We start from the raw sequence: 25,297 nt of genomic DNA, 5'->3' as shown, positions 1-25,297 counted from the left end.
ACTTTTTCCAGAAGATGTCATTATTCCTTGCTCGCCATATCCACCAAAGTCCCGAAAAGAACTTGAATAGATGCTCTCTGCTATGATATAAGAACCAGTTCTTCAAATCCAAAGGACGACAAGAAATATCTAACCTATGCCAGACAAGTTGAGCTTTTGGACAATCCCGAATACAATGTAAAATCGATTCTTGGCTAGAAAGACATCTTGGACACCTATCCGATGACGACATCCCTCTTCTAAAGCGAAAACTTGCAGTAGGAAGAGCCTCCTTAAGACACAACCAAGCTAAAAACTTATGCTTTTCCGGAACAAGCTGACGCCAAAGCCAAAGCCAATTCTCCTGCTCCTCCCAACCAAACAGCTGCTTACACAATCACAAGTAACCATTGCGTGAGTTATAGTCTTTGGCAGCAGACCCACTCCAATACCAACCCACTTCTGGACCTGCTTGTTCATCTGGATTGTAAGAGAGAATATTACTTTTCAGATTTTGAGATAAAGGAGAATAAAGAGTATCCAAATGCCACCTACCAACCGACCAAATATCCTGTATTCGGAGATTCGAATCAGAAATGTGAACATAATCTATCTCATTAGATAACCGTCCTTCTCTCCTCCAGCTAGAAAACTAAAAATTCTGGTTCAAATTTCCAATACACCAAGCAAACCCATCCTTCAACACTTCCCAAGCCTTGCAAGACACTTCCAAATGAGAGAGTCCTTGTTCTTAGGATAACTAAAACAGTCATATAGAGATGATCGGTATTTGGCATCCAACAATTGGACCCATAACTTGTTTGGATGCTGGAAAAAAGTCCAAACTAACTTCCCAAGAAGAACAATATTTACACAATAAAGATCTCTAAAGACATCAGATTGACAACAATGGAGTAATGAAAGTGTTTCATCAAACTTCGTTGGTGATGGAAGAATTTTTTTGTTTGTGCCAACTTATTCGTTCAGGTCATATGACAAAAAAAAATTAAGAAATATTATATATATATATATATATATATATATAATATTTAATATTAGCGTCATCATTTGAGAGTCAATGTGGTTATAGTATAGTTTTGAGGAGATAAGGTTCTTTTCCGGATCGGTTTTGTGTTTGGGGAGTTAGCCAGCCAATAACAACGACAGACAATTGAGTGTCCCTCCTCGATGGCGATTTCTTAGGCTTCCGAGATTATCTATGGCAGAGACAGAATGAGGTAGATCCGAGAAGTTTTAAATTTGTCGTCAACCAGCCAACGATAGAAAAATTTAAAGATATCAAATCGACAACAATAGAATAATGAATGAGTTTTATTAAATTCCGCTTAGCGTTTTATTAGTATAATAATCATTCTGTTTTAAGTCGTATTGAATGAGGGTCTAATCTTTTTTCTTTTTTTAGTGTCAATTTATTCGTTCAGACATGACAAAAAAATAATAATAATCACTAAACTCAATTTATATGATAACTTTTGATAATAAATTTAATTTTTAAAAAATACTGCCACTTTTTATTGTCTTCTAAATTTAATTTTAATATACTAATAATTTAAAGCGATATATATATATATATATATATATATAAACAATTGAATAATACTCTAAATCAATTTCTAAAAATTTTTAGTTAAATATTTACTCTAATAAATTTTACTTATCAAATAAATGAATTCCCAAAACGTTTATTTTATTAGACGAATTAATTCTCACGTTTATATATATGAAAGGATTTAGTAAATAACGATAAGAATTAATTTGTAAACTTTTATCAAATTTTGACGTGATAATTAATTTGTTTAATTAAATAAGTGTTATGGACTTAGTTAATGGTTAAAGTTTATTTGTTGAATATTAAATTGATCAACTAACAGTTTTTTGAAGATTAATTTAAAATATTACTTAAAGTATTAAACGGTGCTTTGTATACAAAAGGAGGTAATGTATTGTCACTCTCTAATTTGATATTTACTATTACTCACTCTTTTATGTGATTTTTTTTTAGTTATTATCTTCTGTTCTTGTTATTGTTTTCTTACTGGTTCATAAGAAGTTAAAGGTAAAATAACATATAATAAAAACGATATTATCAATTAGAAAATAGCAATATTTACTTTCATAAATTAAATTTGAATAATAAAATAAGTATGTCTTTCAAAATTTTATTATATATTATTAATTTTATAATTAAAATATATCATATGTCACTTTTTTATTATAATTAAAATTATTTTTTTTAAATTAAGGAGTTTTTTTTTTATTTCTCTATTTCTTTCATTCCTTCACCATTTTATTGCTCCTATATATCATTATTATTAATGACTAATTACAATTTAACAATTAAATATGCAACATAACATTCTCTAATTGTATTTAAATTAAATTAAAATTAAAATATAATTATATTATATATTATATATTATTAACTAATTGAATAACTAAAATGTGTCACATGACACTCTTTTATTAAAATTAAAAAAAAATATTTCTTTCTAAAGTTAATAAACTCCCTTTCTACATTCTCTTATCTATATCTCTTCTTTTTCTATTTCTCTCCATCCTTCTTACTTTATATATAATTTATAATTATATTAGTAATTTGACAAATCAAAATGTGTCACTAAATATTTTTTATAACAACTAAAATAAAATTATTTCTTCCAAAATTAACAAACCTCCGCTCTCATTCTTTTTCTTTAGCTTTCTCTCTCTTTTCTCTTATTTTCTATTTTTTTCTACCTTTTTATTTTACAAACAATAAAATTAACAACATAATATAATTCAAATAAAAGATATTATTATTATATGTATATTTTTTATTTAATTTTAATTTTACTGCTTATCTTTGCAATCTATATTTTCACTTCTCTTCTTTCTTAAAATATTGATTACATATAATTTAGAGAGAATACTAATGTTATGATTAAAAGTTAAAATCAATATTCAATTATTTTTTAAAAAAATAATTTTGAGTTAATTTTATAACTATCAATATAAATTTTTTTATGCTAATATCTAATTATATTTTTATATACATAGAGAAAAAAATATTATTTTTAAATAGTAAGCATAAAAATTAATTATTTTTATTTGTACAACAGACTTAACACCTAATCAAATGTAAAAGTATATACGTTAAATTCTTTCAAATTTTGGATAATGAATACTAAAATTAATTATTAGTAAAAAATTAAACCCTTTCACATAAAAATAATAACTAAAAATCTTTTATTTGATTTTTTTTATCTACGAAAATCCTGATTTTTTTAGCCGACGGAACTTTTGTCTCTTACAACCTTTTTGTAAAAGTAGCTTAATTATATAAATCTTTTGTACTATAATATATATATATATATATATATATATATATATATATATATAAAACTACGTAATTTTAAAAAAATTATATTTTCATAATATTATTACAAATAAAAATACTAATTTTGCAATATATTTAATTATTTATAACCTTCTCAACAAGGAAAAAAATGTAATAATAAGTTTCCATTGAAAATTTTAAAACTTTTCGAGTAGAAAAAAAATATCCAGCAATCAAGTACTTGGAAAAAGGACTTTTAAGTTTCTCAAAAATTATAATGCCATATATAATACATCCTATCCTCATCAATCTTTCATCTCGTTTAAGGACCTATAAATAAGTCTATCATTATAATTCTTTAGAGATTTGATAATTTTTTTCGGGCAAACACTCCGAAATCCTTTATTATAAGGAGAATTTATCTTTTTTGACATGGCAATATATGATTGATTTATATTTAGTCTAGTAAATAATCATAGTTTAACTTATTTAAATTAAATTTAAAATATTAACTAAAATAAGGGTCTTTTATCAATCATCACATTTTATATTGTAAGTCTGTTCTAAAAATTTATGATAAGTTTAACTCAATTTTCTAACTTAAGTTTAAAAATCTAATTCAACTAAAACTAAAAAATAAAAAAGAGAGAAACGAAATGAATGAGAAGAAGAATGACACAAATAGAAGAAAGGCTGAAAGAGAAGAGAGCAGAAGATCAGAACGAAAGTGTACATAAAAGGAGAAAAGACACACTTAAATATAACGAACAACTATAGAAAAGAAGAAGAAGAACATGTTGTATCATTTATCTCTCCTGTATCATAGTGAAAAACACATACTCTTAGATGAGAGTGAAAAAAGACAAAATTGATCTAGGTTATGTTGCATCACTTGCCTCTCCTATCATTGAAATATTTTCATCTCAAGTAAATAATACTACTATCTTAGCTTTTTACTTCGGATTTTTTTAATAAATAAAATAAATATAATTTTTACCAAAATAAATAATTTAAAAAATATTTACTGATTTAAATTTTCACTTCTTATCTTGTTTACACTATAAGACTTATTAGCATGACACGTGTGTATCTCATTTATAGTGTAAACGAGATACATATATATCGTTTATACTGTAAATGAGGTATAGAAATATCATCTTGTTTACAGTGTAAACGAGATAGAAGAAGACAAATTGGCAGCAGCTATGAAAGAATATGTAACCCTTGGTATTCTCCACAAACATTTTCTATCATTTTCCTGTCTCGTTTTTCTCACAAAAACAAGGCATCAATGGCCAGTAACAGTCCATACATAGTTGTGCTTGTTTATCCCAATTGTCGTATGAGAAATTGAGACAACAGTGTGACATTTGAATGTGAGAATTCGATATTGTTTCGCACTCAGCGTGTGAATACGTTGTCGGATTTGAAGAGTTTGATATTGAGCAAGCTCGGTGGTACAGAAGTGATGGAGATCAGAAGGGTGACGTATAGGTTGCTGGCACCCATGGGTAAAGGAGTCTTCCAGTTTTGACTATTCCGACTTCAGGGAGACGAGCATGTGCAAGTGCAACTGATGTTCGACATCCATGGGAGGATCATGGTGGAGCAGGTAATGGAGCTTTCTGCCGAGGTGGGACATAGTGGTCGCGGTGGTTCCGTACACTCGACCTATGTACAGGACGATCGACATCTCGCACCACCGCCCATTCATGTCGTCATTCCAGTGGATGAGATAGAGGAGGGTGAGGAGGAGTCAGACGATGATTACGTGGCGGACAGTGTGGACAGTGATTCGTTCGATGGTGGGGACGAGGATGAGTTTGTTCCGAAGACAGCTGCCCAAACTGTGGCGCGTCATGTCTTGCCTCCACCTCACCCAATTCCGGCACTATCGGCAGTGTCAAGTCACTATCACAGTATGGATCTGGACGCTATGCATGAGAGGACTCCGTTTTCTGACACGAGAGAAGAGGATTATAACCTAGAAGACGGGGTAGAGTTTCGGATCGGTCACAGGTTCAGAAGCCGAGAGGCAGTGCTTCAGGGTGTGAAGAACTACAGTATTTGCAGGAGTGCGGAGTACCGGATGATCGAATCGGACCGGTTAAAGTACCATGTGCAGTGCTGTCAAGCTGACAATGGGTGTCAATGGAGCCTCCGTGTGGCGTTTCGGCAGAACCTCGGATATTGGTAAGTTCAACTTTAATTGTGCTTTTCGGTACTTCTATATGATATATTAAGTAAGTTTGAGATATGACTGAAACAATACTGTTTTGTTGTGTTCAGGGAGGTTCTGAGGGTTGGTGGAGCGCACAGTTGTGTAGCACCCATCATGTCTCAAGACCATCGTCATTTAGACAGCAGTCTGATCTACAGGGTCATATTGCCGTTGATTCAGTCTAACCCCTTTATGAGTATTCCGGTTTTGCAAGGTGCGGTCCAGGCAAGCTATCACTTCAAACCATTCTACAAAAAGGTATGGATGGAAAAGCAGAAGGCAATTACACAAATATACGGGGATTTGGAAGAGTCGTACACCAAGGTGCCCAAGCTGCTTCAGGCACTGCAGAACTGTTTTCTTTGAACCATTTGTGACCTACGCGTCAAACTATTCTACGATATTCATCTTCTGGTACGAGACTGCAGCATGTTCGACAAAGTTTTTTGGCCTTTTCCGTCATGTATCGAGGCCTTCAAGCATTGCAAGCCATTTGTATCTGTAGATGGCACACATCTGTATGGCAGGTATGGGGGAGTGTTACAAATTAGATCAGCTTAACATGATACACAACAAATTAGACGTTAAGCAAATATTTCTATTTAACTTACAACTACTTCTACTTAAGTCCTTACTTTCATGATTATAGCCTACACATGTCCCTAAATTACATATTCCATACTAAGAAATCCTAATTAAAACGTTATAAATACTAACAACCTAGCACAAGAAAAACAGAGTTCCAAACAAATAATTATGTCATAACAACCTTACACAAGCAAATACAGTTCTAAATTCTTCCTAAAGCCCTATCCCTAAACCATTTAACTACTTTCTTGTCACTTAAGGACTACCCTGACAATGACCACATATTTAGATTAAACAAACAGAACGCAACTAACCTCAAAGTTGGCCGCCTCGGCGTAATGCGACGTTTCGTTCAGCCTATTGATGTCTCCGTCGTTTCCTGCCTGGTGCGCCATCACCGTATCAGTCTAAAATATGGTAGGAAAGGCTTGAAAGAGGGGAGGAAGAGGTTGAATATGTCAAATTGGGACCCGGAATAAAGCTGTAAACGACTTCTATTTATAGGCGCGTACAAGTCTTATCTCGTTTACACTGTAAACGAGATATACACGTGTCATGCTGATGGGTCTTATCTCGTTTACAGTGTAAACGAAATACATGAAATATCATCTCGTTTATACTGTAAACGAGATAAGACAGAAAAATTTAAATCGGTAAATTTTTTAAATTATTTATTCTGATAAAAATTACATTTATTTTATTTATTAAAAAAATCCTTTTACTTCTCGACATTGGTTAGATTTTATTAAATTTTTATTTTATTTTTATTTGTTTTTGTTTTCGTAAAAACAAAATTTGTTGGATTTAAGATTTTTACGTAGAATACGATAATAAAAAAAACGTTTATTTTAGTTCAGAAATTTTAACTCTAATTTATATAAGTTAAATTATTATAGTATTTATGGAATTAAATATAAACAAATCTCATATTATCCTATTAGAAAGGGTAAATTATCTCCTATATGACAAGAGAATCTAGAGTGTTTATCTATTTTTCCTCGCAAATATATATATTTATTACAAAATTTTCTCCAAAACTTAATACTTTTGCTCTTAAAGACCTATAAATCTATCACAAAATCCTTTAAAAATCTATATGTTCTAATACTGTTGAACGTTATATTATGAATAATTAATTTAATTGTAAGTTATAGTATTAATTTCAAAATGTTGAATTGCTTTGCGCACTAATCATGAAGTTAAACTAATTGAGTGCATAACAACATTCTCCTAAATTTTAATGTAAACTTTTTTGCCTTTAATTAGTTAGGTCCATTATTTGCAAGGATTTGGTTTGCATAATGCAGTAGAAATATTCTGCCAGCTAATTGAATCACATTCATATTATATTATATTTTGGCTAACAAAAAAGTTAGTATATCAACCTTCAGTTGAATAGAGGGAAGAAACGTCGTAATCTAAAGGTTTCATTTCTAGCTGTGATGAGCAGCACTCTATTCTAATAATTCCTGATAATTATATTAAATACTCAAAAAAGAGAAAGCGTAGAAAGAAGGAAAGATAAATATTAAGATATACTTATGTATGTACAACTCTATCATTACCAAAAACATCTATTATAACTAAAAATTAGTCACTAATATATTTATATATATTTTATTATTTATATGTATTATTTGATATAAATTTTCATAAAAGAATCGGTTATTAAAATAATTATACATTTAATTATAAAATATCAAACTTTTAATTTACATAACAATATTAAATTTTGGGTAAAAAACGTAAATAAGTCAAGGGAGCTGAGAAAATACGCAAATCCGCCAAATTGAAAATTGCTTCACGAATGAGCCAAAGCATATTTCTATGTAGTTCGAACCAAATTGGTTCGAACTCACTTTTCATGTAATTCGAACCAAATAGGTTCGAATTACACATTGTAACCCATATCAACATAATCGAACCAACTTGGTTCGAACTCTAACTCAATAATTCGAACCAATTAGGTTCAAATTACACACATTAAGTAATTCGAACCAGCTTGGTTCGATTTACACAGACCATATTTCGTAGTAGGCTGGTTCGAATTAGTGAGGACCAGACCTGTATATATATGGTGTGAACGTGAGTTGCTATCATTAAAGGGGAGGTAAAATGGCTAGTGAGGAGAGTTTTGTAGTGTTGGTTCACCACAGAGGATCCATTAAGAGGAAAACTCGTTCCGGTGTGAAGTTCACTGATAAGGATCCTCTCTGTATTATCGTCAGGCCTACGACGAGGTATAAGGACCTTGTTAGCTCTGTACTGCTGAAACTTGGTCTAGAAGGTGTGAAACGGGTTAAGAAGATTTTTTATCGAATTCCAATCACGGTGCTCCAGGAAACTGTGAAGTACGATTGTTTCACAATCGGGAGTGATGAGGACTTGCAGGACATGTTTCATTGTCGCCGGCAGTTTCCAGAGGTGAGGACACCAGAACTTTTGGCAAAGTTGGTTGACGCGGTGTCCAGCTCGGGGATTCGAACCGGAATACCACCACTTTAGCCATGGTAGCCGGTTCTAGCTCCAGACCCGCCGTTGCATCTTCCTCCGTCCCTGCGTACGAGCCACCCGTCCAACCTGTCGCCTCCCCTTCGTTCGCTGTTGATCTCAACGGCAGTGTAGGCGACGAGGTCGGAGAAGGGGAATATCTGCGGACCTCTTTACAGTGTGCTGTACCGGCTGGAGTTGGAGATGGATTCTTGGATGATCCAGAGGACGATGATGTCGAGTCGGATATGATTGCTGATGACAGTGGCGATGATGTTGGAGCAAGTGAGCCTGCTGGGGCGGGCGGTGGTTCTAGCTCTGGCACGCAGCAGTACCCTCCATATTTTTCCTCTTTGGACTTGGATGCCATGAGGCAGGAGGGGGTTCCTGGGCAGCCGGCTGGATTTGGCGCTAGAGATGCTGAAGGGTCTGCAGGTCTGACAGAGTTTCAGGTTGGTCAGCAATTTCCGGATAAAGAAGAGGCCCTCTTAAGTGTCAAGACTTACAGCATCCGTCGAGGGGTACAGTACAAGGTCGTGGAGTCTGACTATCGCCGGTATGTGGGCAAGTGTTCTGAGTTCGGCAATGGGTGTACATGGTTGATTCGGCTTAGTCTCCGACAGCGAAAGGGAGTTTGGGAGGTCAAACGTTACAATGGACCGCATACTTGTCTCGCCACCTCCATTTCCAGCGACCACATGAGTTTGGATTACCATGTGATATCGGCATTCATTATGCCAATGGTTAGGGTTGATGCATCCGTCAGCATCAAGGTGCTCCTAAATGCCACCGCCACACACTTTGGGTTTAGGCCGACTTACAGGAGGGTCTGGTTGGTGAAGCAGAAGGCTGTTGCCCTCATCTATGGTGACTGGGACGAGTCGTACAACAAGCTCCCAAGGTGGGTGTTAGGAGTCCAGTTGACGATAGCTGGTACTGTTGCAGTCCTAAGGACGAGTCCTGTTCGTGTCGGTGGACACTTGGACGAGTCTCGAGCTTATTTTCGTAGACTATTCTGGACGTTTCCACCATGTATCGAGGCATTCCGTCATTGCAAGCCTCTAATTAGTATTGACGGGACCCATCTGTATGGCAAGTATGGGGGAACGTTGCTTGTCCCGATTGCACAGGACGGAAACTCCAACATACTCCCTGTTGCATTCGCATTAGTCGAGAGTGAGAATGCTAAGTCGTGGCCTTTCTTTCTCTCCCACCTACGTGAGCATGTGACACCGCAGCCGGGTCTGCTGGTTATCTCGAACAGGCATAACGGCATAAAGGCCGCGCTTGAGGCTCCTGACGGAGGCTGGTTACCTCCGTCTGCATACCGGACATTCTGCATTTGACATGTTGCGGCAAATTTTGCCCTCACCTTCAAGGGCAAAGACGCAAGGAAGCTACTTGTGAATGCGGCGTACGCTAAGACCGAGATCGAGTTCCATTACTGGTTTGACATTCTTAGGTCCGAAGACTCGGCGATGTGTGACTGGGCGAACCGGATTGAGTATTCGTTGTGGACACAACATTGTGATGAGGGGCGTAGATTCGGACACATGACGACGAATATATCTGAGTGTGTGAACTCGATCCTCAAGGGTGTCAGAAATCTTCCTGTGTGCTCGCTAGTGAAGGCAACATACGGAAGGTTGGCCGAATTATTTGTTCGCAAAGGGAGAGAGGCTGAGGCGCAGATGGGAACCGGACAACAATTTAGTTAGCACTTGGTGAAGTGTATAGAGGCCAACTTGAAGACAGCTAGGTGCTTCACGGTTACTGTGTATGACAGGGATAACTCCGAGTTCACCGTCGCAGAGACAACTCCGACTGGTTCTTTCTCACTGGGTAGCTACAGAGTCTCGCTTGCATCTCAGACATGTGACTGCGGATACTTCCAGGCACTTCATTTCCCGTGTCCCCACGCACTGGCATGCTGTGCCTACTCACGGCTTACATGGGAGCCTTACGTCCATCAGGTGTATCGTCTTAGTTCGGTCTTCAGTGTGTATCGGATGGGTTTCACACCTCCCATTCCGGAGAGTTTCTGGCCACCGTATGACGGGCCGACTGTTATCCCTGACCCCAATAAGAGGCGTGTGAGAGAGGGTCGTCCGAGGTCCACTCGGATACGGACTAATATGGACGAGGCAGATCCGAACCGGCCAAAGAGATGTGGGCTTTGTCAGCAACCCGGCCACACATGTCGGAGTTGCCCACAGCTCGGAGGAGCAGAGCACACACGGGGACATGATTAGGTGTATTTGTGGCTTTGGTACTTTTGTTGTTTCAATTTCGCGTTTAGATTCCACTATTATCAGTTTTCTTACTTGTAGTTGGTGACTGATAGAATTTGTTAACGTTAGTGCGATGTACTTTGAATGGGATTTTAGTTAATGAATATGTTCTGTCTGCGCAGTTTTAAACGAAATGTATGTCTAATGCACACCGGAATAAATAACTGTACGAGTTTTATTAAGACATGATGCGGAAACTATGTTTGTAACTTAAATTGCTGTGTGGAACGAATTCTTAGTAACTCGAACCAATTTAGTTCGAATTACTTGGTGACTATTTTTTCATTGTAATTCGAACCTAATTGGTTCGAATTATGGATTTAGAGTTCGAACCAAATTGGTTCGAATTATGTTGATATGGGTTACAATGTGTAATTCGAACCTATTTGGTTCGAATTACATAGAAAGTGAGTTCGAACCATATTGGTTCGAACTACATAGAGATGTGCTTTGGTTGATTGATGAATCAGATTTTACTTTGGCTTATTTGTGTCAAATTGTTCTCTCCTTGGCTTGTTTATGTTTTTTACCCTTAAATTTTTTATGAACACAAAACATTACTTATTACAGTTATCACGGTGTTTTTTTATATTTTTATTCATTCATATCTTTAAAAAAAATTGTAAGTTTAGTTTATTTTTTGAAGTTTGATTATGAATTAGAATTATCTTTAATTATATTATTTATAAATTTTAATTATAAATGTAATTTATTTTTATATATAATTCTGTAGAAAAGTTGATTGGTCATTTGTGGTTGTTTTATAATACGACCTATCCAAATTAAAAGATTATATTCCCCAATAATAACCTCGTCATGCACAGATGTTTTCGCTGGTGAATATTATTTATTTGTTTCGGCTAGAATAAGATTGAAAATACTTTAAACAAAACCTATAAAATTTGTTAGACTGATTTGTTAAAATATTATTTTTACAAAAATAAATTATTTTTAGGTTAAATTTATAATTATTTATTCATAATAAACTCAATACAAAACACACACAAAAAAAAGAGCAGTCAAGACTTAAGTTAAGATTCTAGTTTCATTTTTTTTTTTTTATGAAAAAAGAATTTGTGTTTATATGGATTGTAATTTAGTTGTAAGTATGATTATAATATATAAATAATTAAATATTGATTTATATACATAAGTTATGATTTATAAATTTTAGAATATATCTAATGTTAATTTAAAATTTTTTAATTTATTTATTGTTTTGAATTATAATTTATGAATCAAATTTTTAAATAAATCTGCGAGTTTGTTGAACTCATAAACAAACTGAAAAAAAGTCTTGAAAAAATAATAAATCAAGATTTGAGATATATTTACAATATGAGCCAGCCTCCGAGTTATGAACCTATTTAGGTTTTACACAAAATTAATTGATCTTTGTGATGTAACTTGTATTGTAAGCAATAAGACAGATAATGCACATTGATTGATTTTTACGGTTGTCCTTCCAATGGTGGTGTTGGTGATGGGATCGTGTCAAAATCAATGTTCTAAAAACCGAACCGAACCGGCCGATCGGATCGGTTCAACCGCAACCGGCAACATTAACAGTCCAATCGGACATGTAAAACCGTTGTTTAAAAAACCGGTGAATCGAACAAGAATCGGACGATTGCACCGAACCGGAACCCGCCCGGTTTACACTAAAACGGAAGCTCCTTCGTTTCTTTCTCCCTTTCCCCCTTTCTTTCTTTCTTTCATTCAGAAATAAATCAAATCACACAACCCCAGCCAAAATACCCTAGCACTGTAAGCCTACACCACCGCCGCAAGGAGTGGCATACTGCCGCGTCCGTCGCACTCAAAATTCGCCATCCGTCCATCTAGCTTCCCTCGTGATCCAAGTCTTCAACCCCTGTTCGCTGTCACCGATCGCGGCTGCTTCCTCGAGCTCGGCGTCCGTCGTCTTTGTCTGCTCAGCCGCGCTTCCGTCGCCGTTTGTTTGCCGTTCACGTTCGCTCGGCGTTCACTGTTCGCGTTCACTCGCCGTTCACCGTTCGAGTTCGCATTTGTGTTCGTCTGGAAGCCACGTTGCTCTGCTTCAAACACTGCGACCAACCCGCGCGCTCCACCTAGCCGTCGAACTGCTCTCTTTCGCCGTGAGTTCCCTAAACCCGCCACCAGACAATACACTCACACAACACCAATACTCTGCTTCAAACTCTGCAACTTCTGGTTTCTATTACATTAAGTAACTATTTGATTTGGTAGCGGTTTGGATTATTTCATAGACTGAATTGAAGTTACAATAATTATGTTCTCTTCTCTATCACATTGATATTAAGCTTTGAATTCTCTTATTTTGTTTTAATTTTACCGCACTCAACATGTTTGATCAAATGCTTTAAACATATTTCTGGTTGGTTTTATAATTTCTAGCTTTTAGAAACTTAGTAAGTTGATTGCATGTGAAATTAGAATAATTGGATCTTAGTAATTAGGAAATTTTAGCTGCACAAATAGCATCTTTGCAGAAAACATATTAGCATGATGATTCCACTTGCATTAGTGTTCTTCTTGTGTTGTTGTTCTGTTGTTCTTCTGTTACTTTTAATTTTTTTGTTTTTGTTGTGATTTTCTGTTCTTGATTTAAGCTGTGATAGAAGGTTCTTTGGTTTTGGTATTCTTCACTTTCCTGTAAGCTTAGCTTTTAATTCTTTGAGCATACATGGATCAAATCATTGTTTTCAGCAATGGTGATTTTTATATTTTTTTTGGGTAGCTTTGTTTTAAATGTTCCTATTGTTGTTGTGTTTTTGCTGTGATTTAAATGTTCTTTTGATTTTTTTCTTCCGAATGCCCAGTCAGTACTTGGTTGATTGGTTTTGCTCACTGAATGTATTTGATGATAAATTTTAAATTGATAACTCTATTACTGCTTTACTGTCTGTTTTTGTAGTTAAATTTTATTAAAGTTTCTTGAATTTGCACTGCCTATGTTATTGATTCACTGTTCCTTCATTGCTTTTTTATGTTGTTAATCATTGTGATGAGCTTTGTTAAAATTGGGTTGAAAACTACTAATCTTTCTTCATTTTTCACTGTTCTAACTTCTGTTCTTATTAAAAGATTTGCAATTGGTGATCTTCTGATTTATTATATGCTTCATGTTTTCATTGTTCTGTTCTTATGAAGAAAAAATTTGCAATTAGTGATTGTATGATTCATGTTTTGATTGTTTTGTTATATAAACAAAATTCTGTTTTCATTGTTTGGTTGTACTTTCCCTGTTCTTGATCTCCGCCGACTTGCTACCCCTCCTCTGTGTTGGATTCTTTTTGTTTCAGGCTTTGTTGTGTTTTTGTTTCAGCCTCTGTTGTGTTGTGTGTTTGTTTCGGGCTCTGTTGTGTGTTTATTGTGCAACACTATCATTTTTTGTTTTACTTTTTGACTTAGCTACACTAAGACAATATTTTCTATCTTTAACTTGTGCATTGTAATTCAATCCAGCTATTTTTAATGGAAATATAATTATGTTAATTGTCAACAAATTTGCAGCAAGTTATTGCTTATTTTGATGATTAATTACATTTAGTTGGTGATATTTTACGTAGGGTTTTAAATTTGAAAGGTATTTTGGATTTTTTTTATAATTTATTTATTTTTATTATGGAGCGGTTTTTCCGGTTGAATTACGGTTAGACCGATTAAATTAGTAAACCAATGAACTAATAACTAAAACGGTTTGATGATCGGTCCGATTTTTAAAATCTTGTTTAAAATCGTTGTTCTAAAAGCCAAATGAAATTAGGAAGGAGTGTGTTATGAAAATAAATCCTTCTACATTTTTTTAATGTAATTTTTAATTTTTTTATATTTTTTATTTTATTTATAAAATTAATTATAAAAAATTATTTTTTATTCTCTCAAATAAAAAAATGGAGAGAATCTATTTTCATGTTCTACTGCTCTCTTAATTCGGTCCTTAGAATATAATGGTTCCTTTCAAGAACCGGTTTCGAATTGGAAAACCGTCCTAAAACCGTTGTTCTGGTTCAAAAAAATTGGCTCGGACCAAAACGAGTCCCAAATAAAAAGCCTATCTCGAACCCTAACCCCACCCAAGCTCCTCTTCTCCCTCCTCTCTCGCATCAGCGTCTTTCTCCTCTCTCTCTTTGAGCCGGCGCCTCCCGTTGCGGCCTCGCGTTGCGCCGTGTTGTCCGTTGCTTCGGCTGTGTTGTTCTTCCACCGCTGCCTCAGTTCCGGTAGGTCCTCTGTCCTTTGATCACATGCTCTGGTCTTCTTGCTGTGTTGTTGAGTTGTTATTGCCTCATCTGTTTTTGTAATTTGCTGTGTTCTTTTTGCTGTTTTGCTGTGATGTTGAGTTTTTGTTGCTGTTGCTTCTGTTTAGATGTTACTGTTGCTGTGTTGTTATTGATGATAAACTTTGATGTTGGGCAAAGTATTCCATGGCATTAGGGTACTTGTCACGAGAAAATACACACTTTACCCGCACTTAAATAGTTCATGGTTGAAAATGGTAGATTATTCTAATTACTGGTTGTTTGTTGAAATAGCATTGCGCAAGGTGTTTTACTTTTAATCCAACGGGTATTACAACTTTAGGTGAGGACACTATCGAATGCCAAAAGCCTAAAACACACCTATTTGGGTCTGATTTCAATTCCACTGTTTTAGGAAGATTGATTTCTCATGTTATTTCACTTCCTTTGTCAGAATAATAAGGCAGCACCTTCTGATCATCGTGAGAATCGTTGCAGCCTTAACCCATTTTGCCTTTGTTTGTTGTTGCCGGCACAAGAGCTTGTGCCGTTGTTGGAGCAAGACTCATCAAAGTTGTTGTTGGCTCCTCGGCCTCCTCAATGTACCTTTGAATTTCGTGGAACGATGAACACGCCCATTATTGGTTAGCTTTCTTCCTTTTATTCCTCTCGTCCTTCACTTCATTGAGTTCTGAGGACTTTTTCATTTGTTTCAGCTATATTTTCCCTTTTTTTCCCTGGCTACCTTACTTTGATGATTTGTCATAAACATATTTTTCTTCTATTTTCGAAGTTGATGTTTGAACTTTGTAAACTATGACTAGAAATTAACAAATTAAGGGTTGGTACGGCTAAAAAAGACATTGGTGATTCTGTTGTGTCTATGCTTTTTTTTTATATTTTAATTTTTGTTTTTGTATTTTTAGTTGTCTGAAACCATTATTGTGTGAATGTATTGAAGATCCGTTGCAGGGAGACTTCCCCGAAGTGATTGAGGAGTATTTGGAGCATGGCTGTATGAAATGTATTGCCTTCAATCGCCGCGGTACCCTTCTTGCTGGTAAACACACTAATGAACTGTTTAAAAAAGCCTAATACTCTTATTTTATACTTGAATTGCCTTTACAAATGAACTGTTTGTCACTTTTGAATGGAACTTTTGTGATCAAGTAACTTTCCTCTAGTTGTTCAGAAGAATAGAATAACATATTTCAACTTATGTTGGGGTGAGATATAGTAGTCATTGGATTTAAGGGTGGAGAATCTATGCTTAATTTTAGTAGTTTGGCTTGTTTGTAATTCAAGTTATTGGCTTGAAATAATTGGCAGGACTTTAGGAGTGCATTTTGCTTTGCAACTGGTAACTTTGATATGCCTGTGTGGTCTAATTTACACATAGAAAGTAAAGAAAGAAAGAAAAATAGATTAGGTTTCTACCTGATAATCCTAATATGCTCAAGTGCTTTGCCCACTGCTAAGCAGCAACTTTTCCTGATATGCTACAATTTCAGCAGTTTCTTTGCTCTCTAGAACTCATGATGAGATGCTAGGATCCAGGAGTTGAAGGAGGTAGTTCAGTACCATTAGCGTGGGTGCTATGTCTAGGGATCCTGGTGGGTTGTTAGTAATTAGGATCCAATTGAAATATATGGAACTTTAGTATAAAAATGCATGTATGGGATTCCACAGGAGGGTTTATAAGGCATTGGGTTCTCTAATTGTGAATTTGTGATAGCTAATTTTTGGGGGTGTGGTTCTTCAATGGTATTAGATATACCCTCAAGATTAGGAAAAATTTTCCCTGACCAAAGTTACCTTTCTTGTCACTGGTTAACCAAACATAATGTATTAATAAAATTGAAACCCTTTTTTTTACTCCATTCTAAATGCAAACACAATTAGTGTGTTTTTCTTAAGAGCCTTCCTGATATAATTTTTAGAATGTTAGTTTTTGTAAACTTATGGTGTGTTGAACACTTGTAGACTATCATGACTTCAGGATTTTCTGATGGTAATGTCTTGTTTAAAGTTTAAACTTCTACTATTGATGATTGGATTTTGTTATATTAACTGCTTGTTGGGATACCATTAATAGTGTGATTAAAATATCAAATTTATTTGACCTACCTCCACTATTAAAATAAAAAGCAAGCTGTATAACGATTAGATTTTGTATTTTACACTCTACAGTTCCTAATTTTTCATACCATTCAGTAAGGGCAGAGGTGCATCGGCTATAATTATTTGCAGGCTGTAATGTTTGTTCTGGTTTAATCTATTATTGTGTACTGATGGCGTGTCTATTTAGTGATTTTGGTTTTGGTAAATATTACCGCTACTGCTGAACTTTTATGGCATGTTTGGTTGGGGTTAAACTTTACCAAAATGAGTTTCACGTGCAAATTTATACATGAAAGTGGGGGCACAATTATTGCTAGTTGGAGATACTATGTGCAGTCAACTTACGTGCTCTTTATTATTTATTTTTTTAATTGAATCAGCTGGGTGCAATGATGGAAGTTGTGTTGTCTGGGATTTTGAAACCCGGGGAGTTGCTAAAGAGCTTCGGGATAATGAATGTTCCTCTCCCATAACCAGTGTCTGTTGGTCAAAGTGTGGTAATCGAATTCTTGTATCTGCTGCCGACAAGTCGTTATCATTATGGGATGTTTTGAGCGGTAAAAGAATGACAAGAATAGTCTTGCAACAAACCTCTCTACAAGCCCGTCTTCATCCAGGTTCCTCTATGCCGTCTCTATGCTTAGCATGCCCTCTCTCGTGTGCTCCAATGATTGTTGATTTGAATACAGGCAACACAACTTCACTTAAAGTTTCTGTCTCAGAGATATCCAATGGACCAAACCTTCCATCGCGTAACAAGTGTTCTGATGGAATTACCTCCTTCACACCAACTGCTGCTTGCTTTAGTAAGTATGGCAGTCTGGTTTATGTGGGGAACTCAAAAGGGGAAATTCTTGTAATTGATCATCAAGATGGTGAAGTGCGTGCCATGGTTCCTATCTCTGGTGGTTCTGTAGTAAAGAACATTGTGTTCAGCAGGAATGGACAGTATCTACTTACAAACTCAAATGATCGAGTAATCAGGATCTATGAAAATCTTCTTCCCTTGAAAGAGGAAGTAAGGGCACTTGATGACCTTAATAAGAATTTCAACGATCTTGATGGAGTTGAGAAGTTGAAGGCTGTAGGAACAAAATGCTTAACTTTATTTCGGGAATTTCAAGATTCAATTACAAAGGTGCACTGGAAAGCGCCCTGTTTCAGTGGTGATGGTGAGTGGGTTGTCGGGGGTTCTGCTAGCAAAGGAGAACACAAGATTTACATTTGGGATAGGGCTGGGCATCTTGTGAAAATCCTTGAAGGGCCTAAGGAAGCTCTTATTGATTTAGCATGGCATCCTGTACGTCCTATTGTTGTATCTGTTTCTTTGAATGGAATAGTTTACATTTGGGCTAAAGATTACACTGAGAATTGGAGTGCATTTGCTCCCGATTTCAAAGAGCTTGAGGAAAATGAGGAGTATGTAGAGCGAGAAGATGAATTTGATTTGATTCCTGAAACCGAGAAGGTAAGAGGTTGCTAGATTATTGGTCATGCTGTCCTTCTCTTTCGTTTTTCTTCTCCTTTTGTTTAGTCCTTAGTTCATATGCACGTAGGTAAAAGGTTCTGATGTTAATGAAGATGAAGAAGTTGACATTGTAACGGTGGAGGAAGATGCTGCTTTCAGCGACTCTGATATGTCTCAAGAAGAGTTATGTTTCTTGCCTGCAACTCCCAGTCGTGATGTTCCTGAACAAGATAAGTGTCTAGAAAGTTCTTCAAAGCTAGTGGACAGTACCAACACTGGATCCCCACTTTCAGAAGAAGCTGGGCCAAATGGACATATGCCGAATCAAGCCTCAAGTCCAGTTGAAGGTAAAATCGTCCCTTATGCTTGTAGATGTGTATTTTAGATTGCTTAAAATTGCTATTTCGACAAGAAAAATTTTGACACCTGCAGTTAAATTTATTTTGTCTCGTTTCATTTAGCTATACGTCTTGAACTTTTGAAATTTTGAACCCCGCTCGTGTAAACTACATAGACTTCTGCATTTTAGGAATTTGACACTTAAATTTTCTTTTGCAGATGATGCTGGTGGTGCACGTGTTAAAAGAAAACGGAAACCTTCTGAGAAGGTGTTAGAGTTACAGGCAGAAAAAATAAAGAAACCATCAAAACCTAGCAAATCCTCTAAACCTAGAGGCAAATCTTTGGTTGATCAGGATAATAGTAATGGTTTTGACGGTGTTGAACTTACAGATGAATAATAGCAGATTGCAATTTTTTCTGTGTTGGAAAAAGAGACATTGTACTATAATTTACTTTCTTTTCATATCTAGGATCCTGACAAGAGAAAGTTAATGGTTAGAAATCACATAGTATGGATTGGTCACGTGAATGTTTTATTGAATTGATCATGGAACTAAACGTTTTTGTATAGTTGAATTGGTAAAAGCTTAGTTTAGTTGAACTAATTTAGTTAGTTTCAGAACTTGTTGGGTTTATTGGTTTTAATTGTAATGCACAAGTGCCATTTCCGTAGTATGTGGATGGACTCCGGTAATGCTACATTTCTGGCCAGTTTTAGCCAACTTGTAGAGTTGTAGCCTATTTGAAACATGAATCTTTTATTATTACTATCCTTTAGATATGATGAGCCTGTTCATTTAGATGTGTTGTGTTAATTGGCCTTTGGTCCTAAAGCTTTTTTAGTATTCAGTCTCATGTATATTATAGATCTAATCTTGCAAATGTTGCCTGTGATTAACATACATAGGTAATGACTAACTAATTAAATCAATTTGAGCACCAGAATATGATATCCGATATTGCTTATTATATTAATAATATTGTTTTTCCATTCTAATCAAGAAGGATGTGGTCACCTTAGCTTATATTGTTTTCTTTTTCTGGTATCTTCCAATTCAATAGGTCAAGAACTATGGATCTGAGCTCCATTAAGGATTTGTTGTGGGCTAATGGATTGTTACCTAAACAATGTAAGATTCAAATTCTCGATAATTACCTACTAACCAGACATAAGATTCGATGGTCTCAGAACGTTTGGACCATTAAATGGTTTAATAACAAAATATGTTTTTTAAGTTTTTTAATAATTGGTAAATAGTATTTATTCAATTTTAATTAAATTTAATCTTTTATATATTATTTAATTATTAAATCTACAATTTATTTTATAAATTATTATTTTATTATTTATTTATTATGTTTATTAATAAATAGAAACAAAAATAACAAGGAAATAAATCTATCATTAATCGTGACCTTCGTATATATTTTGGCAATGCGACGATTTTTTTTGTCCTTGATTTGTTACATCTGTAAACCCAAGAAAACAATCGACTGAGTTTTTAACTTTTTATCATAATTTAATCGATTGAATTGAGAACTGCAATATATATTAAGTTGTTGTAACTTTTTTTCGTCCTTTTTTACAAATATTGATTTACTTCCAATTTCAATCTGACTGAATTGTTGGACATCTTAGTTGCCTTGGACGGCAGTATAGGAGAACTTTCCAGCGGAATGGTCATGGAGCTCGAGGCTAAAGAGGTTATAGTCCATGGCGTTGAATTTCCTTTTCTTGAAAAGAAAATGAGAGAGCAAGAGAGAATTTTGCAGAGTGGGAGAGAGAAAATTTTTTTTCCAACTCTGGCTTCACTATATGCATCAATTTCAAGTGCAGTTTGGATTAAACTACGTGTAAAAATTATGTCTCTCTTAAAAACATAACTGATAACATATTAGAAAAAAACATATGAACTCTTATATAAATTTCCATCACATAATATGTTTAATTTTACAGTTGAACTCTCGTCTATATCTATTGACCAAATTCTATCTAGTTCTTTATTTTCTCTAAAACCTCTTCTTTTTTCTCATTGTTATTTTTTAACCAAGTTGAACCCATGACCCGGATCACTTTGAACACACACCCATCTCTCTTTCTTCACTAGATAGTATTCTACCATCACCTCCTCGTCTCCTATGTTATGGGTTAAGATGGAAGAGTGGTTTAATAATAAGGATTAAAAAATATTAATTTATGTCACAAACATCTAAGGAATGGAAATAATTTTAATATATGCAAACATATAAATAGAATGCAAACAAATAAAAAACTAAAAAAAATATTTTTTTATAAACAAATTAATTATATAAAATAAAATATAATTTACAAGACAATATTTGTATGACATGATTGTTGAAATAATAAATGAAAATGGCATTACTTCATCGTAAAAATGTGAATTTTTTTAAACCGTTAAACCGTTAATCATACCAATCGATTGAATACGAAAATACTCATAATCACGTACAAAACTCAATTAATTTTATTAAGCAACCAATCAATTGAATAAGAAAATACTCTTATTGTGTAATAATTCCAATTGATTGAATTTTGAAAAAACTCATATTGTCGTGCGATATTTAATCGATTGTATTTTACCAAGAAACACGAGATATAACCATTAACGAATCAAGGATAAAAAAAAATAGTTGATTCACATTGACAAAATATTTATAAAAGTTCACAATTAATGAAAGATCTATTTCGTTGTTGTTTTTATTTCTAATAGTTAATAAATATAATAGATGAATAAAAATAATAATTTATAAAATAGATAGTAAATATAATAATTAAATAATATATAAAAGATTAAGTTGTAATTAAGATTAAATAAGGGCTAATTAGCCATTATTAAAAAATTTATAAAAATATATTTTATTGTTACCTTAGCTTATATATGATCACACGTAGGGTTCATTTAAAAAAAAAAATAAACCGGACTAAAATAGGAAGCAAAGCTAAGTATTTTTTTTTGTCAGAAAAGCAAAGCAAAGCTTAAAAAAGGCTGTGGGCTCGACCTGGGCTTGAGGTTCACTGGATACGGGAACAATTCTGTTTGCTTCGGGTTCGGGTATGGTGGGTGTGTCCGGGTATCCGTTTGCGCCTGGAAGCCCATGACAAAAAAAACCCCTAAACCCTTGACTCCTCGCTGGTTAGTGGTTACTCCCTGCTTCCTCTCTGGTGACTCCCTCAGCCTCCACTCCGCCATTCGCACAAGCCTCGCCATCTTCTTGTCGCCCTCTCCGTCTCTTCGGGTCTGCTTCTCCCTCTTTAATTCTTTTTACCCTTTGGAGTCACTTGAATCTGAATGTGAACTGATTTTTTTTCATTTAAATTTGGTATCGTTGTTCTGGTTAATTAACAAAACAGTGTAGCTAAACGCAGAGCAAATATGAAATACAGTATTTAATCTTGAATTATTGTTTGTGTTTTTTGAATAATTTTGAATGATTGATAATGATCCTGACTCATGTATTTGATTCCTTCGGGATTTGAATTAGGTGAATCTGCAGCTCTATAATTGGACCTTTTTATTATTGAAGGTGTTGGAGGAGGGCTAGGATTGCTTGAACTTAAGATATTGAGGTGTGCTTTGAACACCAACATTTCGTCATTCCCTCTTTTTTCTTCTCTGCGTTAAAAATTCAGAGTTGAATTGTGAAGGAACTTATTTTACAAAAAAAAAAAGATATTAGAAGAATGCAGAAGAACATTCATATTTGATACACTCTTAGGCATTATTAGAAGTTTGTTACCTGATTAGTCATAAATAAGGGCCTTAACTATAGTAGTCGTTAACATGATTACTGAATAATTAGGCATTAGTTACTTGATTAGTCTGTAAATAACTGCCTTAGCTGTTGTAAACATATGATGATTGTTGAATAATTGAATAGTGATCTCCCTTTTTACTTTTGGTGGGAAGTTGAAAATTGCCTTTTATTCCAAAAAACTTATATTTGTTCTGTTCGACTGTTTAATTGAGCTTGTGCTAATTGCTAAGTGATCATGGATTGGCAATTGAAAAATGTGTTTAATGTTTTTTAAGGTCAAATGGTGCCAAGATGGAAAGGAAAAGATGCAAAAGCTAAAAAGGATGCAGAAGCTGAAGCACTTAAAGAACCAATGTCAAATATAATATCTGAGCTTCAGTCCTCTCTAGTTCAATCAGATGCATATGGAATATTGTCCAACAAAAGTGTTCACTATGCAGCGGGAGCAGAAAAAATTGTGTTGCTTGATAAAGCATGCTTTGGTAGACCAGTGGGAACGGTTGAAAAGGACAAAGTGTGGTTTCAATTAAGCTTGGAAGAAGCATTTTTCCTATGTTACTCTATGAATTGCTTGAAGATTAATGGTGGCAATCGAATTCCCCAAACCAATGAAGACCTATGGCATTACATGAAGTCCAAGAAAGAAACATTCCCAAATTTCTTCAAGGCTTATTCTCATCTTAGAATGAAAAATTGGGTTGTGAGGTCGGGCTTTCAGTATGGTGTTGACTTCGTTGTGTATCGTCATCATCCATCTCGTGTTCATTCAGAGTACGGTGTACTTGTTTTATCAGATGGGGAGACCGTGAAAGATGTAAATGGAAGATTGAGACTATGGTCTGATGTTCATTGCGCAACGCGATTAGTTGGAAGTGTTGCAAAGACCTTGTTGGTCCTATACATCAGTAAAAATGGTAGCAGGGATGACTCACCATCATGCTTGGCTAACTACACCGTCGAAGAGCGCACGATCGCCAGATGGAGTCCGGAACAATGCCGCGAAAGTTGCAGGTAGCATAACCAGGGAATATTACTCTGTGGTACACGTACAATGTCACTTCATTGGATACTAATCATACTATATTAATATTTAATATAAATTACAATGTAAAAGAAAATTCATTGTTGTGTTTATACTTTATAGTCTTTGCCCACTCCTCTCTACTCCCATGGATTTATAATTCTTAGTGGAGTTTGTGAGTTGGCAAACTATTCCCAGGAGTGTTGGAGCTGTCACAAATAATTAAAACTGCCCAGCACAAGTTTTGTTATTTCTGATTTTGCCACCATTTTAACTATACTAAGATTTACAATTTTTTTACAAATTATTCCCCAAATTAATCATAAGATCCAGTTTAATTTTCCCAAAATAATAATTCCAAACTGTTAGAAAATGATTATTCTAGATGAAGATATTTCAATTTTAAATGGCTGTTCAATGAAACAAATCGCTTGTCTGGCACGTCAGCAAGTATGGATTTCATCGCAATCAATAATCTTAATTACTAATTATTAACCAACTATTTTGAATTTCTAGCTGGTGTTATCGGCAAGGAACTTCAAAAAGAAATAGCAAGTTGCATAGTTTAATCTGAAAGCCTTTTAACAGTTTTTTCGTTTTTTTCTTTTTTTTTTGCTCCATGGTATTTCCCGTTTCGACATGTTAAGAACTAATCTGCGAAATTCAAATCTCCGATACTTGGTTAAGATGAGTTGACTACTCAACCAACCCAAGTTGGTCTGCCGTCTTTTAACAGTTAAGCAAATGTACCTCTTTACATGAAGGTGGAGTATACCGAAATGGTTCAAGATCTCCTGAAAAAACCCACCTGCTCTATTGTTTTCAAGTGCATACCTGAAGAAATGCAATATAAGTTTCAATAGATCCTGCAAGGGTGTTGGAGGAAGCACACTCAATTACAAAAGCTATGGATTCCTCTACTTGGAACAATACAGGTGTTTCTGATCTGTTTCATTCACTAATATTGCCTTAAAAACATTTGAAAATGCTGATAACCTTTTACTCCCCTGGAATAATCACTGTCAAAGAATAGCACCAGAAAAAATTATTATGGGGAAAATTAAACTTGATCTAATGATTAATTTGGAGATCAATTTGTGGGAAATTTGTAAATCTAAGTTGAAATGGTGGCAAAAATAGAAATAATAAAACTTGTGTTTGGGGCAAATTCTTAATTATTTGTGACAGGTTTATCATTGGAGCTGTCGTGGGAAGTTCCATGGAATACATAAAAGATTCACTATTTCACTCTATGGACCCTTCATATCTAAGTTTACTGTTACCCTCTATTATAAAAAAGAAAAAAAGTTGTTTATTGGGCGGTTTAATTCTTAAATTCAAATTAATTTGAAAGAATTAACTAGTAAACATTTCCATTATTACAACGATGGTGTTGGTAGTGGTAATAGTAATAGTGGTGG

The 25,297-nt window shown here is 34.6% G+C and overlaps 2 protein-coding genes across 6 annotated transcripts; both read left to right on the top strand.

The window, feature by feature from the left end:
- The first annotated feature begins 12,595 nt into the window (after positions 1 to 12,595).
- LOC112755600 (protein RBL) lies at positions 12,596 to 19,878 on the top strand. 4 transcript variants are annotated; one of them, XM_072197606.1, is made up of 7 exons: positions 12,624 to 13,023; positions 15,442 to 15,490; positions 15,602 to 15,791; positions 16,109 to 16,207; positions 17,649 to 18,736; positions 18,825 to 19,083; positions 19,295 to 19,878. In XM_072197606.1, the coding sequence occupies exons 3-7, from the start codon at positions 15,773 to 15,775 to the stop codon at positions 19,474 to 19,476; spliced, it is 1,647 nt and encodes a 548-aa protein (XP_072053707.1). In that variant the 5' UTR covers positions 12,624 to 13,023; positions 15,442 to 15,490; positions 15,602 to 15,772; the 3' UTR covers positions 19,477 to 19,878. The 4 variants fall into 4 exon arrangements, with proteins under 4 accessions (XP_025659579.1, XP_025659577.1, XP_072053707.1 ...); XM_025803793.3 differs by lacking the exon at positions 12,624 to 13,023 and adding an exon at positions 13,220 to 15,129; XM_025803794.3 differs by lacking the exon at positions 15,442 to 15,490 and having other exon boundaries at positions 12,596 to 13,023.
- A 1,972-nt stretch (positions 19,879 to 21,850) lies between these two features.
- Positions 21,851 to 24,180, top strand: LOC112755599 (tRNA-splicing endonuclease subunit Sen2-1). Of its 2 annotated transcripts, XM_025803790.2 has the most exons (3): positions 22,222 to 22,336; positions 22,583 to 22,667; positions 23,131 to 24,180. In XM_025803790.2, the coding sequence occupies exon 3, from the start codon at positions 23,136 to 23,138 to the stop codon at positions 23,868 to 23,870; it is 735 nt and encodes a 244-aa protein (XP_025659575.1). In that variant the 5' UTR covers positions 22,222 to 22,336; positions 22,583 to 22,667; positions 23,131 to 23,135; the 3' UTR covers positions 23,871 to 24,180. The 2 variants fall into 2 exon arrangements, with proteins under 2 accessions (XP_025659576.1, XP_025659575.1); XM_025803791.3 differs by lacking the exon at positions 22,583 to 22,667 and having other exon boundaries at positions 21,851 to 22,336.
- The last annotated feature ends 1,117 nt before the right edge of the window (positions 24,181 to 25,297 follow it).

This window comes from Arachis hypogaea, chromosome 6 (assembly GCF_003086295.3).
Source record: "Arachis hypogaea cultivar Tifrunner chromosome 6, arahy.Tifrunner.gnm2.J5K5, whole genome shotgun sequence".
NCBI classification, from domain to species: Eukaryota; Viridiplantae; Streptophyta; class Magnoliopsida; order Fabales; family Fabaceae; genus Arachis; species Arachis hypogaea.
Note: the sequence above shows the minus strand (reverse complement) of the source record. Positions and strands in the feature narration are given on the sequence as shown.

Excerpts from the sequence above, each read along its gene's own strand:
- LOC112755600 (XM_025803794.3), top strand. Across the intron at positions 16,208-17,648 it reads CCGCGGTACCCTTCTTGCTG|CTGGGTGCAATGATGGAAGT; the intron begins GTAAACACACTA and ends TAATTGAATCAG. Across the intron at positions 18,737-18,824 it reads TGATTCCTGAAACCGAGAAG|GTAAAAGGTTCTGATGTTAA; the intron begins GTAAGAGGTTGC and ends ATATGCACGTAG.
- LOC112755599 (XM_025803791.3), top strand. The coding sequence starts at position 23,136 with ATGGTGCCAAGATGGAAAGGAAAAGATGCAAAAGCTAAAAAGGATGCA.